This window comes from Callorhinchus milii, unplaced genomic scaffold (genome assembly GCF_018977255.1).
Source record: "Callorhinchus milii isolate IMCB2004 unplaced genomic scaffold, IMCB_Cmil_1.0 Scaffold4, whole genome shotgun sequence".
NCBI lineage: Eukaryota > Metazoa > Chordata > Chondrichthyes > Chimaeriformes > Callorhinchidae > Callorhinchus > Callorhinchus milii.
Genome location: NW_024704745.1, coordinates 12,844,111 through 12,860,749, shown reverse-complemented (window position 1 = coordinate 12,860,749; position 16,639 = coordinate 12,844,111). Strand labels below are relative to the sequence as shown.

At 43.0% G+C, this 16,639-nt stretch overlaps 1 protein-coding gene across 1 annotated transcript in view; it reads right to left on the bottom strand.

The window, feature by feature from the left end:
• tbx15 (T-box transcription factor 15) overlaps window positions 1-12,208 on the bottom strand; it is a 60,903-nt gene extending 48,695 nt beyond the window's left edge. Inside the window, exon 1 of the mRNA XM_007895877.2 lies at window positions 11,574-12,208. Within this exon, the coding sequence (XP_007894068.1) occupies window positions 11,574-11,775 (202 nt within the window). The 5' untranslated portion in view covers window positions 11,776-12,208. The remainder of the gene's footprint in view (window positions 1-11,573) is intronic.
• Between the last annotated feature and the right edge of the window lie 4,431 nt (window positions 12,209-16,639).

The window sequence follows — 16,639 nt, the reverse complement described above, 5'->3', positions numbered from 1 at the left end:
TTGAAGGCTATACAACCCTAAATCACAAACACTGAGCAAATTTTTAATTATGTTATTATTATGTGACTTTGATTCCATTGTGGACTGGTTGATTACTTTCATAATGACCTTCACAACTCTTATGATCTGTTCCTGCAATAAACTGTGAGCAAGTGTATACAATAATAGTAACAATCCTTGCATTTGATATAACGCCTTATCATATCTTCAATTCGTCTCAAATCACTTCACCTGATATACTGTAAAGTGAATTGACTGTAAATTTTGTGGGTGAAAAATACCATGGATAATAGACACTCTGCAAGGAAGCAGAGTTGTGGAATGTGAGTGACCATTCTCCGACACTGCATCAAAATACTGGAATGTCAGGGAACATCCTCCAACAGGCACTGAGATACTGAAATACCAGAAATCACTCTGCAACCCGACACCGAGACAATAAAAAATTCCCAAAGGTAACAAGAATTTCTAAGGTTTATAAAGTATAAAAGCTTTATAAAATGTCTGCGCTGAACATACTGTACAATTAGTGATATGTAAAAGTTAAATCCCATTGCATTTAAATCCCTCCATGGTATCGCCCCAAACTCTGCAACCTCCTTCCCCCATTTCCTAGCCTAGCCATTTCCTTTCTTTGGCTGACACTGGCTTAATCCACATCCTCCCACTCTATCCAGAACAATAAAGTGCTTTGGGATGTCCTCCTGATGTGAAAGGCATCAAGTAAGCGTAAATTGTATCGGATTGTCATCTAAAAGCAGTAATGTAATCTCATGTGATAGTTCATGATCCACCTGCAGTTTTTGAACTCAAAAAACCAAAGAAGCCTGAAGCAGCCTCTTCACGATGTATTATCTGGAGTCCTGTAGCTCAGTGGTTAGAGCACTCGCTTTGCAAGCGAGAGACCTGAGTTCAATTCCAGGCAGAGGGCGAAACCTTGGGCAAGTTTCCTTACTCCACACAGAGCCTAATAATAATCCCTCCAAAACCAAAAACAATAATAAATTGGTCATTTTCAATCCACGACTGTTTGTGGGACATTGCTGTGCGCAATTGGCTGCCGCGTTCGCCCACAAATATACAGTCAATTCACTTTACAGTATATTCTGTGAAGCGCTTTGGGACGTCCTCCCGACGTGAAAAGCGCTATATCAAATGCAAGGATTATTATTATTATTATTATTATTATTCCATTTAGTATGGGAATTAGTTTATTTACTAATGTAGTCCACACCCACAAAAAGGTGGTAGTAATATAATAATACTTACTACTAATAATAATAACAAAAAAATCCTTACATTTGGTTCAGTGCCTTTTCATGCTGGAAGGACGTCCCAAAGTGCTTCAAAGCATATATTGTAAAGTGCAGTGACTGTGTGTTTTTTTGTGGGTGAAATGGCAGCCAATTTGCAGATTGTCCTCTCTACTATTGTCAGCATCTCCATTACATTACTAAAATGAAAATAAAATTGTAAACAACAACAGCAACAAGATTACATTTGTACAGTGCCTTTCACATCGGGAGGACGTCCCAAGGCGCTGGCCAGAGTACAGCATTTCAGACCCGAACTGGGGTCAGGGGGGGAGAAGGGAGAGGAGGGGAAGGGGGTTGGCTGATGGCACGGTCGAAGAGGAGAGTCTTGAGGCGGGACTTGAAGGAGGTCAATTATTGTATATTATAGCAGAGTATGCAGTTTATATAAAATATTTCACTCACAAGAATACAGTCACTACACAGTAAAATCCTGTGAAGCGCTTTGAGATGTTTTGATGATGTGTTAAGAGACTATATCAAATACAAGTATTATTAAAGCAAAATATATAAAAAATAATAGGACAAAACAGCTCTAAATAAGCACAACAAATACTGGGAGTTATCCTTTCCTTCTTGACTATTGGGAGATTCTGCCACAAGCAAAGAACTATGAGTACTTAGCATAATTTTAATCTTAATTACTCTTTAAAATATAGAACAAAGAAATTCTGGATAGCGAGTGAGTACGGGGCTTAGAGTTGATGTGGTTTTATCACTTGCTCTCCTGGCTTATAGTGATAAGGGAACTCTTAGAGTAAACTATAGGTGAAAAATAATTTAAAAAATAATAATCCTTGCATTTGATACAGCGCTTTTCACGTCTTCCAGACGTCACAAAACACTTTACAGAATACACTGTAAAGTGAATTGACTCTATATTTGTAGGTGAAACGTGGCAGCCAATTGTGCACAGCAGTGTCCCGCAAACAGTCGTGGATTGAAGTGACCAATTTATTATTGGTTTTTGTTTCTTTTTCTTGAGGGTTTATTATCAGGCGTGTGGAGTAAGGAAACTTGCCTAAGGTTTCACCCTGCTGGGAATCGAACCCAGGTGTCTCACTTGCAAAGTGAGTGCTCTAACCACTGAGCTACAGAACCCTAGCTCTTATTAAACCTTATTATTCACAACCAAAAACAGTGATAATTCTACACACACTGCATCATACTTCTATTGACCTCCTTTTTTATAATAATAATAATATAGTGCCTTATCGTGTCTTTGAGACGTCTCAAAGTGTTTCACAGAATATACTGTAAAGTGAAGTAACTATACACTTTGTGGGCAAAACGCGGCAGCCAATTGCGCATAGCAGTGTCCCACAAACAGTTATGGATTGAGTGACCGAATAATTATGATTTTTTTTAAGGGATTATTACACCCGGAAAAGCGATCCGCAAATCAACTAACAATCAACTACTTACTGCTACGTAAGCAGAGGCGTATGGCGTAAGGAAACTTGCCTAACTTTTCGCCTTGCTTGGGAATCGAACCCAGCTCCTCCCGTTTGCGAGGCGAGTACTTTAACCATTGCACGACAGGACTCCACTAAGTGTTGAGGGATCAATGTTGCTTGAGACTGGCATTGGGTAGAGGGCCAACAAGCTGCTCTTGCACTAGTTCCAATGAAGGAAGGAACAATCATGTTGTCATAGGTCAATGTTTGCTGCTGAACAAATTATGTCAAGAAAGGTTAATAAGTGGAGCTTCATCTAGTAACTGTTTTGTCATTACAACGCGTTGGCATACAGGCTATCGGGACAAGTCAGCAAGCCACTAACAAGATATTCTAAAGTTGCATTTGTTCTGTGGCCAAGGACTGAAAATTGCTGAAGTTCACTCATTTCCTCTGGTGCCCATCGCTATAGGTGACATGCCACAGCTCTACCCTTTCTCAGTCAGTCACTGTTCACACAACCATTGCAGGAGAGCACGGATTCAAAGAATAACAACTGGTATATAAAAAAAAACATAACCTGACCAAGCTCAGAGCTATTTTCTCAATTGATGAAAACGTTTCCCTCATATCCCCAGGGAATTTAGGTATGAAATTTAAGCTGAGGGTCGCTTTTAAACCACCATGCTCTTTTTTTTTTCGAGATGCGATTCCATGTGAAAGGCGCTGTATAAATGCAAGCCTTTGACTTCAAATATAATGAGAATGAGGTGAAGTTCATTACGATATGCTGATGCCTTTTAAACAGTTCGTTTCTGAAAGCCTATTACTATCATGCAGCTGTTGACGGAATGCATGCAATGAAACGGGGGATATCTGATGGAAAGGAACTAAAAACACAGGGAAACCAGGAAACAAAGTGAACATGTTGCACACCCAAAGGGCCTCTCCAGGAAGACCAGGGCTCTGTGTACATCTGGAGCAGCTATCTATCTATCTATCTATCTATCTATCTATCTATCTATCTATCTATCTATCTATCTATCTATCTATCTATCTATCTATCTATCTATCTGTCTGTCTGTCTGTCTGTCTGTCTGTCTATCTATCTATCTATCTATCTGTCTGTCTATCTATCTATCTATCTATCTATCTATCTGTGCAACAGGGCATATAATAATAATAATAATAATAATAATCCTTGCATTTGATATAGCGCTTTTCACGTCGGGAGGACGTCCCAAAGCGCTTCACAGAATATACTGTAAAGTGAATTGACTGTATATTTGTGGGCGAACGCGGCAGCCAATTGCGCACAGCAATGTCCCACAAACAGTCGTAGATTGAAAATGACCAATTTATTATTGTTTTGGGTTTTTTGGAGGGATTATTATTAGGCGTGTGGAGTAAGGAAACTTGCCCAAGGTTTCGCCCTGCCTGGAATTGAACCCAGGTGTCTCGCTTGCAAAGCAAGTGCTCTAACCACTGAGCTACAGGACTCCACGACATATGTGAACAGTTCTGTCTGTCTGTCTGTCTATCTGTCTGTCAGTACTGGGTCAAGCCCCCTGTTTCAAAACAAATCCACCCCCCCCCCCCCCACCCCACCTCCACCCCAAATAAAAACCTAAAAATAATATCAGAGTAATCCTTGCGTTTGAGACAGTTGCCTTCCAATCCCAGGAGGGAAGTTTCAAAGCGCTTCGCGGGAAGTGACTGTGAAAGTGTCGTGACCGTGAGGCATGAAATCAATGGCCAGTCTTGTCCAGGGTGGACCGTTGGCCAGGACCCCGGGAGAAACTCGGATTTAATCTGCAAACATATTTGCATCTTCCTTGGATTATTCCATGCAGTTGACATCGTTTTTTTTTCCCCCCAATATATATCAAAACCAATTTCCACAAGGCACGGGTGCTGCATATTGGCTGAATGCTAGAACTGTAGGAATGCTGCCACCATCTGTTTCATTAGTTGTGCGTTATTAAGAACTCGGGTGAAGCGAGCAAAGTGCAGGACATCATTAAGGTTGAAACAATTAACAACAAAAAGAGACCATTTCAGCCCAGAAGGAAACCATTCAGTCCACAGTCCCTGTGCTGTGTTTGCTCCCCCCCCCCCACACACACACACACACACCCACACACACCCCCCCAGCCCCCTACCCCCACCACCACCAGATCCATCTGTTCTCATCCCATTTCCCATGTCCTTTCATACTTTTTTTTTATTCGCCAAGTATCCATCTCGTTCCTATTTTATTAAAAAAAAACACATACAGAGGTAATTGATTCGGTTTGGATGGCCAACTCGAGGTAACGCCTTCCAAGTCTGAGCAATCCCTTTGTGTGAAACCAATCTTACATTGATTTATAGTGGAGGGGCGAGCTCGGATATTAAAAGCTTGTGTGTGTGTGTGTGTGTAAAAAAAAACTAGCATCGAAGGGAACGAAAGGAAAGTGCAAGGGTACAATGTAATTTAATTGGATACGAACGAAACGCATATCATTTGCACCATTCGCCTCGAATAGTTGTTATTACCCACATTGGTGCCGCAGTCCTTATATGTTAGAGACGCACTGACGGAATATTGGATCCATAGGCAGCTTCCAATAGTCGTGATCATTCTCGAGTCAAGATTTGAATAGTATTCTTAAATAAGTATTATAACAATACATTATTATTATTATTATTATTATTATTATAAATATTCCGTTCCAAGCGAGTGGTAACGTCTGCGTGGGCTTTCCGCTCCAGACAGAGCTTGTTCGATGGACGATTCGGGTTTCTTTTTTTTTTTGGACAGTCCGAGCAAAAGGCTCAGAAAACCGTTCACTCACAGTAACACCTGCACTTCCATCACCAGCTCCCAATGCAGATGCTTTCATAAAGGTACGCAATCCCGCCGCAGATTGGGGTGGGGGGTGGGTGGGGGGTTATTTTGAACACTTATCGATGGGTCTCGACACCGACTGGACTGTGCAGTCAATCCATGCAAAACCTGGGGATAATGCAAAAAGGGTACCATCTTCCGCTTAATATTAAGATCCACGCGATTCGCAGAAGCAATCGCTCTCGTCAATTCGTTGTGACTTACCGAGAAGTCAGTCGCTGCGCTGGGAATCGCTCGCGTTCAATTCACACCATTTCGATGCCACGAACCTATTCGCGCATCGGAGCTACGCGTAAAAATAATAACAAGTGCCCCCTTTTACAGAAGAGGAGGGTTTGCTGTCGCTTTGCCTCGTCGCGGGGAATGGTGACTTATCTTTGCCATAAATACACTCGGGACGCGTGTTTATCAACAGCCTCCATCCAACCCCCAGAGTCGTCGGGGGCACCAAACTACGTTACATCTAAAACGAAATGCAGACGATTTGTGTGTGTGGGTGTGTGTGTGTGTGTGTGTGTGTGTGTGTATGTGTGTATGTGTGTGTGTGTATGTGTGTGTGTGTATGTGTGTGTGTGTGTGTGTGTGTGTGTATGTGTGTGTGTGTATGTGTGTGTGTGTGTGTGTGTGTATGTGTGTGTGTGTATGTGTGTGTATGTGTGGGGTGTGATTTAATTCGATTTCATTCAATCAAATCAACAACAAAAAAAACCCCCTCACTGTCCTTTCCCACACCTTTCCCACCAAACGGGACGGTATTTTGAGAGCCGCGATCTTTCGGTTGACAATTGTTCCTTTTAATTAAAAAAATACATCAGCGTTCGTTCGTTTTTAATCGTTTTTTTTTTATTTTAAACTTTAAACTTTAAACTTTTATACCAAAAAAAAAACCCCTCAAATTATCCGGTGCAATGATCGCCTTTGGGTTACATCAACCAACCAGACTTAGTCGGGTTCAATAAATTGAACCAGCGCCGGGGCTGCGATCAGGCGCCGTATGCATTATAACACAGATATTATACATTATAATAATAATAATAATTATAACAATTATAACACCTTAGAATACATAATAATAATAATCCTTGCGTGTGATAAGAGCGCCTTATCACGTCGTTGAGACGTCTCCGAGCGCTTCGCAGCACATATTGTAAAGTGGAGTGACTGTATTTTGTGGGCGTTGAATGTGTGGGGGGGATTATTATTACCTATAAACATTGTTTAAAAATTCCCAAACTGTATAGAGATGTATTCGTTATCAATGTTTCATCAGGAAACATATACATATATATATAGTATATATATATATATACACAGGGCGACCAACAAGTCGTGAAGCTACTCTGTTATCTAATATATATATATTATAATATATATCATAATTTCTTTAAGACTTATTAAACATTGTAATGGTATCACGAGTTTTTTTCACCTGGTTATGTATTATAGTGAGTCGGTCAGTACGCGTTACGGTTTCGGTGTTAAGCATCAACGCGAAATAAAATGAAACATGACTGCAGAGAGTGGTGAGTTAGTTAGTTAGTTAGTTCATGGTTTCGGGGATGCCCGAAAATCGCACAGAGTTGCAAGTAGATAGAGGGGATTCAGAAAGGTTCCTTGGAAACCTAGCTAGCAATTGCAAAGATATCAAAGCCAAAAAAAAGAAGAAGACACTTGGCATTTGCAGATGGGAATGTTAGCGCAGTGACCGACTGGAGGCTTCAGTCAGTCTTTGCAATATTTGCAGTCGCTTTTTCGCACTTGAAGAGAAAATAAGACCCACGCGGGTCCTGACTCCTGAGACATTTCAATTTTAATTCCTACTATTTCTGCGGGAAAGTATTTTAGAGATCGCCTCTGCCCACCCCCCACCCCCACACACCCACCCCCCACCCCCACACACCCACCCACCCCACCTACAAATTCCCAATCATATTTTTTGAACCATCAACAAGACAAAATTGCACAGAGGAAAAAAAATGCCAGGTGAATTTTTCAACAGCAACGAAAAATAATAAAGGTCCTGACATATACTATATGAAAGAGAGGGGGTTGGGGGGGGAGGTATGGAGAGAGTTGGGAGGGTCGGTGTGGTAGATGCCAACGGTATGGACTGATGTGGGTGTCTGGGACCACAGAGCTAAGTCCCCAGGTCCCCAGGTCGGTGGCTCGCACCTCACTGAGAGAGAGAGAGAGAGAGAGAGAGAGAGAGACGTCAATTGCAACAGCGGAAAGCGTCTAAACGCGACTCTCCGCATCTTCCGAAGTACAGACTTCACTGAAAACTAATCTGTGGAACCACTGACTCGTCCGTATTGATGGATCAAGAATTCCAACGCACCGACCCCCACTGAACACGAATGCACAGCGCTGCTCCCACCCCCGGGATCGCAAACCATTGACCAAACCTACTGATTTAAAGTATCAAATCAACATAGCACCGCTATTACCACTTCATTGAATTATTCCAGGTCATTTGAAAGAAAAAAAAAGGTTCGCGGTCCTGCTGTCTGTATATGTAGAACTCTGCAAATTATTAGCCTCGCCGAATAGGTCGCAATTGCTCTGCTTTGCCCCCGAAGACACTGTATAATAAAAGCATTCCTTTGACTCAGGGATCAGCTGTTAGTGGGGCAGAGAGAGAGAGAGAGAGAGAGAGATTTCTGTCAAGGGTTTGAACCTGATGACAGGGAACAGGGCGGCAGGTCAGTGCATCTGACAAAACACTGTCTCACTCTGCTCCCCAGCCTTACCCGTTTCTTAAAGCACTAATTGTAAACGATTTCATAATTTGACAAGGATGGCGCTTTCTGAAAAGGTACGCAAACTTGTTTTGTGTGTGTGTGTGTGTGTGTGTGTGTGTGTTGGGGGGGGGGGGGGGAGAGGAAAGGGGGAGCGAAGGGAATAACCCAACAAAGTTAAACAAGTCCTGAAGGGTAAGTGGATAAAAGACAGACCTCGTGTGCTCTGCAAGGAGTGTTTTTAAACTAGAAAGCTGAGAGGAAAAGTGCCTGGCGCTCCGACCCCCCCCCCCCCGAATCACCTGCGTTCCCAGTGCTCCACTTCACCCCCAGGACCAATTCCTCAGCAAAAGTGTCCTTCGTTACCCCCTCAGGTCACTGCACGGACTTCCTTCCAATTGTGATCGTGGAAAACTTCCGAGCCGATCGTCGGTCGTCGTAATGATATTATTTGGGGTCTTTTTTTTGTAAAAAAAAGAGTTATCCAAAGAAACACTGTCTGATTCCGATGGTTTAATCGTGGAAAATAACCAATGGGATAGTTATCGCCACCGATCTCAAGGGGACACGTTCGATGTCTCTGTCCAGGCGATTCTTTGAACACAGCCTCTGCTTAGATTTATTTCATTCTGATCTGTAATGGTTCAGAGTTATAACCCCCCCCCCCCACACACACACACACACACAACCTATTTAAATGCGGGGCAAGGAGAGGGCATTAAAAAGCGTCCGCATTACGAAGTTCCAATTTAAAGGGTTAATCGAAGGGACGGTATTCACTTCAGATATAAATAAAAACCTTCCACTCTTAACAAGGTTAGGATGAAGATCAAGACACAAGGCACGGTGGGGGGGGGGGGGAGGGGAGAGAGAGAGAGAGAAAAAAAAGCCTGAGGGCGCAGAAGTTAATTTGTCGCAGTGAAAAAGATGATTTGGAGACACTTTAAGTCACATTTCCTATGAATGTGGCACACGCTCCATCCAGTCCACTGCCCTCTCGGCTAGAATTTGGATGGTTTGCCTGCAATGTCCAACGTAAATAAAAATAGCACCGACTCCTTCGCACAACAAGTGGACAGCTGCAATGCAGAGCTCCGAGGGCCTCGCTGCAACCTTAAAAAAAAAAGCCTGGAGCAAACCATCATTCCTAACCAGATTGTTGACCTGCCATTTACCGAATGTAACTAATCTATTGCAACTCCGGGGTGTGTGTGTTTTTTTTTTCCATTTGAAATAGCGGCGCACAAACAGGGCAAACCTCTCAGCAAACACTCACTCCTGCCCTCTTCTATTTTCTCTCGTTTCCCTGTGCAAAAGGTCGAGTCATCTCGCATTGGCCCTTTAGTTAAAAGGAGAGGTGCAATTGTTTTGCAGCGATGTTTTATCGCCTGTAAAACACCCAAACACGATTGTTGAGGTGGAGGGGGGGGGGGTGGGGGGAAATGAAATAGGATTCGTCGTCTGGAGAGGACATTCACGTTTACAATCCAATAAAATTATCAGTGGCAATAGGACTGACTGAATGAAGCGTATTGTCATTTTATGTGCGTGTCTCACAGTTAATGAGACCTTTTTTTTTCTTGCCTGTATCACTGTAATTGGAACCGTATGACTTACGACACAGACGTCTCGCCATTTAAATCATACATGTTTTAATATCACTCAGTTTCTAACTCACATTGGGTAAATGAAGCAAGGGCAACCTTTTGGGCAATTGTAAAACGTTAAATCACGCGATTGCTTTTTTTTTCCCCCCCACTGGAACCGACGCTGATAAAGTGAAATTGACACAGCGTTGTACTGTCGTGTACAAATCGAGTGGCTTCGATCAAACTCTCCTCTCCTTTGCTTTCAGCAGAATCACTTCGCTTTAAAACGGCAAAAACAAATACGCGATTGTGCTTTCAAGAAACGTGCAAACGCCTGAAGTAAGAAGTTACTTACAAAAAAGTACAGCAGCTGGGATTTAGAATTACATTCCCCCCCCCACCCCCCCCCACCCCCACCCCTCTCTGGGACTCAATTATCAAACCTCTCCTACCTGTATAACATTAGCTTAGCAAACGGTAATGCAAAGAAACAACTGGAACCCAACTCAAACAACGCCAGGACCTATTATTGTTTACACTGCTCTCCAAAGAAAATATAACTTATTCTTAAATCGGCATAGGGTGTTGCCGTGTTGGGTGGGTTGCACACACGAGAGAGAGAGAGAGAGAGAGAGAGGATAAGGAATGATGAATATTGTGCCACAGAAGGATACAGGATGTGAACAAAGTGCACGGCAAAGTGCGTCTGAAAACATCTCAGTGCGTACTGCACACTCAGGTTGAAATATTCTGGTTAGGGTTCGGGGCTGGACAGGAAAAGGGGTCTGGGTGATCGGGGACCCATCCACAATTCACCCAGACTTCTGTTTCAGGGCAAATCAGCCAAAGGGTGTCAGCCCCACCGCCCGCACTGACTCGGTTAGTGATGTGTCAAACTGCGGCGACTGTTTTACTAATTATTGTTTTGACTGCACAGCAACGAGAGGAGTAGAGGAGTGTGTCGCCTTTTAACTGACTGATGGCGAATTAAGTAAGTCCTGACACGCAGGGAGGGGGGGGGGGGGGGGAAAAATCCCGAACGACATCCGGCTGTTCTCGAGATTTACTGTATTTTGAATCCCGCGATTGTTCAATCACATTATATTGGTATAATGAGTGGTTTTAAAGCTGTTCCCGTCTGCCCGACGCGACGCGAAACATTTGCTTCAAATCCATCGATCAGAATTTGCAGATGTGCCATTCTCCCTTCTCTCCCTCAGCCCCTCTCCCCCCACCCACCACCCACCCACCGCCAAAAACGGGGGGAGAGGGTACAACTGTGTATTGCAAGAGAAGAGCAAAGCCACGTACAAACATATGTGTGGAATTTAAAGGAACATATTATTTCTTCCTTAAATAATAATAATAATAATAACGAGATATTTCGTTTCCAAATGTAATGGACATTTATTATTATTTATAAGTCTAGGTTATTGTTTTATAGCATGCAGAAGCAATATGTTGCTCCCCACCACCCCCCACACCACGATTTTCTTTTAAAATGACTTAAAGGGCATTGTTTTTTTTGTTAAAAAAAAGAGTCAGACCGGTCGCCAGCCGCTCTCACAACACTTCCATCATGAAATTGGGAGAAAATTAATGTGTGTGCTGTGCGTCTGTGTTTAATAACAAAAAAAAACACTAACCCGAGTTGATCTCCATGCACTGACTCGGATCCACGGTGTCTGCGAGTTCTGAGTCCGGGCTCATACTGTCCACGCTCAGTTCCATGGTCTTCTCGCCCCATTCCTGGATTTTCCTCTTTTTATTTGTCCCGATCAGCGCTTCCACCGAGAAAGCGTGAGCCCTGGAGCTCAGGGCAGCAGCTGATCTCCTCCTCTCACTCATCGCCCGCGCAAGGACCGTCCAAGAATAAGTTGAATGAGAGACCAAAAACAAGGTTTAATATATATTATAAATATATATATATATATGTGTGTATCTATATAAATATATAAACGTGCCAACTTGAGAATGTGAGAGCCTCTCTCTCTCTCTCTCTCTCTCTCTGTCTCTCTCTCTCTCTCTCTCTCTCGTATGTCGAAGAGCAGTTTCCAAATCGTTGAAAGTTCAGTGCTTCACAAACGCACAGAGCTGTAGGAGTCCAGAGCTGGTTACAGTATCTCTAACAGTCCCAGTTAGCATGTTGCTTTGCTGGCTATGTGTGTGTGTGTGTGTGTGTGTGTGTGTGTGCGTGTGCGTGTATGTGCGTGTGTGTGTGTGCGTGTGCAGTAATTCAATTTACTCCACTTTCTGCCTCTGACTCTGTCATCTCACCCTGGCTGATTGATGCAAACTTCTGCCGCATTTTTACTGCAGGGGAGAGGTCCGTGTGCCTGTCAAACCATCGGTATCCAATAGATATGGAAGCAGCGGCTGCTGTCCAATAGCGCTCGACAGGAATTACAGGGCAAACAACCGCAAATTTGGACATTTTGTCCCCCATCAGACAGACACCTTGATAACTCGGGGACTGGAAAGTGCTCGGAATTAACCATTGAGGGACCGTGGCCCTCTCCCACACACCGTTTGAAGACCATGTTTTTTTTTCTTATATATTAAAAAAAATTGCAAAATAGCTGGGATTTTTTTTTTTGGTGGGGTGGGGAAGGGGGGTTTTGGGGGTGTGGGGCGCGCTTTATTCCTGGCTGGTGTTTTGTTTTTAATTTGAGAGTGAACTGAACTATGCTTAGCAGTTAAGGGTTTGGCAGGAGGTGTTGTCGACACGTTCGTGTTGGTGTCAGAAAGTTTCCCAATTTCGTTACGTTGGTCAATAACATCATATTGGTGGATTTCTAGGGTATTTCTGGCACTGGAGAAGGTTGATGATTAACGCGGGGCAACTAGACTATAGCCCCACAGAAATCCATTGGAAGAAAGGCTAATTTCATGGATTTAATATATATGTGTATATATATACATATGTATATATCGTTGTATTGTTCTCAAACGTTTAACATTATAATTATTCCACATATATTAGTATACTCCACTATTAGTCTGCGTTTCCCTTTCTTTGCGATATTCAGGGCAAACACTGGAGTGGAATCACTGGGGAATACACCGTTTTAGGGAATAAAACAGAAAGGTTTGCTCCAGCCTGGGTCTTTCTTGTAAGTTCTCAACTCGGGGCGTTTACTCCCAGTAAAGGAAGTCCGAAGGCGCTCGCTGCACCAATATTCACTCATCTTTAAAGAGGTGCAACCATTTGTATTTTATTTTATTTGTATAGCATTATACAATGCTTGGGGAGGTTTAAAGTGTTTGTTTCGGGTGTAATACTCAGCATTTTTCTGCACGTATATAGAGGTATATTTCCTGTCGAGCTCTTTTGCCTTCTATGGTACGCTTTGACATTAATGTCACGGCTAAACACGGGACCACGGGGTGTTAGGTAGAGACGAAATGAGCAATTTCAAGGTTTCTCACGCGAACTTTGCCTGCTTTACTTTTTTTGTCACAAGGACCACGGCTGCATTTTTTAAAAAAAAAAATCCAACAGGAAATAACCGCATGCATTAAAGCTACCAACCATTCTGGGGTTTTTAAAATTAAATGATCTGTTGTGTTTGGAGGGGGGAAAAAAAAGAAGCCCAGTTGGCCATTTGCTGCAAGGTGCATACACATCTGTTGACACACACACACACACACACAAAAAAAGGAAAGGTTTGAGTGGTTCTGACACCAGAATAGAGCGGGTCGTGCAATTAGAATAGTGGATAAAATGTTGGGCTGAAAGACTGTTAACATTGGACGCTGTTCTTTATTTCCTCGGGACATGTTACATTGGATGTGATGCTGCGAAGCGTTTTTTGCTTCCTTTCTTTTTGAAGGGTCACATTTATAGGATGTGTGTGTGTGTGTGTGTGTAGTTGGGGGGTGTTTGTTTGTTTTATTCCTTAAAAAGAAAACGTTAGTTCAGAAATGATCCAGATGTTCATCCGCCAGGGCGTTTGTGTTCATTTCAGCAGACACTTTAAATCGTTTCTGGAAAAGATCAGCGGGGGGAGACCAAAATGCGCGCACTTGGCAGATAGACGTGTGCCTAATATGCAATACATTTCTATCTCGGAGGATCAACGATTATAACAGAACCCGTTGGACGAAAATGCTACGAGAAATAGATTTTTTTTTAAAGATTAAGAAAAAAGTCAGCGCCCGTGACTTAACAGCGAATGCTGCAGCAGTAGCTCAGTGGAAATTCATCTGAAGACATTGGTTCCGAGTAAATTGCGGTGCGCTTCACATTCGCACACAGACTCCCTTTGCCCCTCTCGATCGGTCCAACTGGACTGTTGTCCATCATAACGAATGGGGGTGGGGGGGGCTGGGTGGGGGGGGGGGGGGGGATTTTTTTGCCCTCGGGGTTTTTGCTCTCCTTTCCCCTCCGCTACTGCAAATAAAAAGTCACTCCCTCTCCAACATGTTTCCGTTTTGCAAAAGCAAACCAAAGCCACCGAAACAAAAAAAAAGAGGGTTACCGATGAAGTGAAGGCGACAAAACAATCACAGGAAGGCGCTCACCCAATAATGTCCATATGCTATTTTTTCTTTGTTTGGCGAATTGATGTACTTAAACTCGAATGACGGTTCCACTTTGTATATATATATATATATATATATATATATGTGTGTGTGTTGTATGACTCACAAAACCTTCTGATTTACTTTTATTTGTTTTCTTACTTGACCGACCCCTTTTATTTCCCAGTGCCTGGTAGGAATCTAACGCTCGTTTCGGGTTAAGAGATCGAAAGCCAAGGTCTTGAAGAGCGTTTGACCGCTCATTTGAGTGTTTGAGGCGAAGTTGAAACGATGAGATTATTTACAGCTTCTCAGCGCAGCGGCGATTTCATTTAAATGCAAATGCTGCATTGCTGCTCTGGCGTTTGGTGTGTGTACAGAATAATTACAGTGACATAAAGATGATATATGTAAAGTTAACTGATCCATTACCCCCCCACCCCCCACCCCCCGTCCACACACACACACACACACACCATCGGATGATTCTTAGTTTCTGACTTCTTAAACCAGATTTAAAAAATGCATTTCAAGTGCTCGTTCGATGTAATGTATGTTGTAGCCAAATAGACGGCGCGCACGTCTGACACCCATCAATGTCAGTGGAGAAACGTGTCGCAAATAATAATAAAAAAGCTTCACGAAAACCTGGGATGATTTTCCGCCTTTCACCTTTCTGTGATTGTGTCCCCCGTCCCCCACCCCGAGAATGTGTTAGTAAAATGTATCTGAAATACTTAAACAATCATTAAAATATGGTCCCGTTGTCTCGTTTTATATATATATGTGTATATATATATATATCGAGGTCCATTAGAATGTGTAACTGTGTAAAGAGACAATTTGTGTCTATCGATATGTATTTCTAAAATCAGCTATGTTTCTGTATTTGAGTAATATATTGAATATATATTAATTCATGCCCTTAGTTTTAATATTACAATAGTTAAAGAGCGTTGTCAATGTTATCATCTCTCATTTCCAATGGGAAAAAAAAGCCTCCTCTAAGCAATTACACTTATAACATCCTTGCGCTTGATGTAAAGCTTTATCAGAAAACGTCTCGAAGCTTTTCACGGGGTTCAGTGTCAAGTGTAGTGACTGCATGTCTGGTTGGTGAGCGCAGCAGTCAATCTGTGCACAGCGATGCCCTACACACAATCATTCAGTGAATGATCAACTTTATCTGGAGGACTGTTGACCAGGAATATAAACCCCAAATTAATGTCTGCGAGGAAATTGCTAAAGAACATTTACAAGAATCAGTCTGTTGCGAATAGTTTTGATAGGGTTGGGGGTGTGTGTGGTTAGGGAGTGGGGTGGGGTGGGGGGGGGGGGGGTGGAAATCAGGTCTGGAATCTAACTATCAGCTAAACTAAATGGTTTAGAAAGGCTCTCAGGTTTAATAGCTGACACCTGCGATGTTCTCATAACCCTTTCTAACATCTCACACTGGTTGCTTGTGAGATGGGGGGGGGGGGGGGCATCCTTACTAATAGGATTTTTTACAGAAGTCCAGTCAATTTAAATCCTCCCCCCCCCCCTGTAATTACAAGGACGTTGTTTTCGTTCACATCAGTCAGGATCCGTTGCTTATGAGCGTTGCGCCTCCTTCTCAGCGCCTCTCTGTGATTTACACCAATATCACAGGTATTAAATGAAGATCCGGCCATGTGGTTCTCAGCCGAGTGACCGCCCTTCAAGATGTTGCAACACTTCAGGATGATAGAATAGTTTTTTTTTTGTGTGTGTGTGTGTCTGATCGGGAACATCTGACACTTATTTCGTTCGCCCGACAAATGTCGTGTCACTGGGGGCGCTTTTTGGGGTATATATATTTTTTTGCGGGGTGGGTGGGGGTGGGTGGGTGGGGAGGGTTTGGTATTTTAAACTGGTATTTGTCTCTTGATTTGAGGCTTCCTTTTATCTGTGGAAATCGAGAGTTTGCTGGTCAGATCCCTGGCCATAGGCTGTGTGTCCAGTCACTGTATCTGGAGCAGAACTGGAGCAGCAAACTCATCCACATGTGCAGTGGTTATGGTTTGAGGCTAAGGACCCATCACTGGAGGTACTCACACACGTCGTGTCATTCCTCAGTACCCCCTCCCTATCATTACCAGCAATTACACCAGGTGGAAAGTCCTCAGGAGTTTATCATCATGTTGCTGCCGGGTTTTATCTAACACGG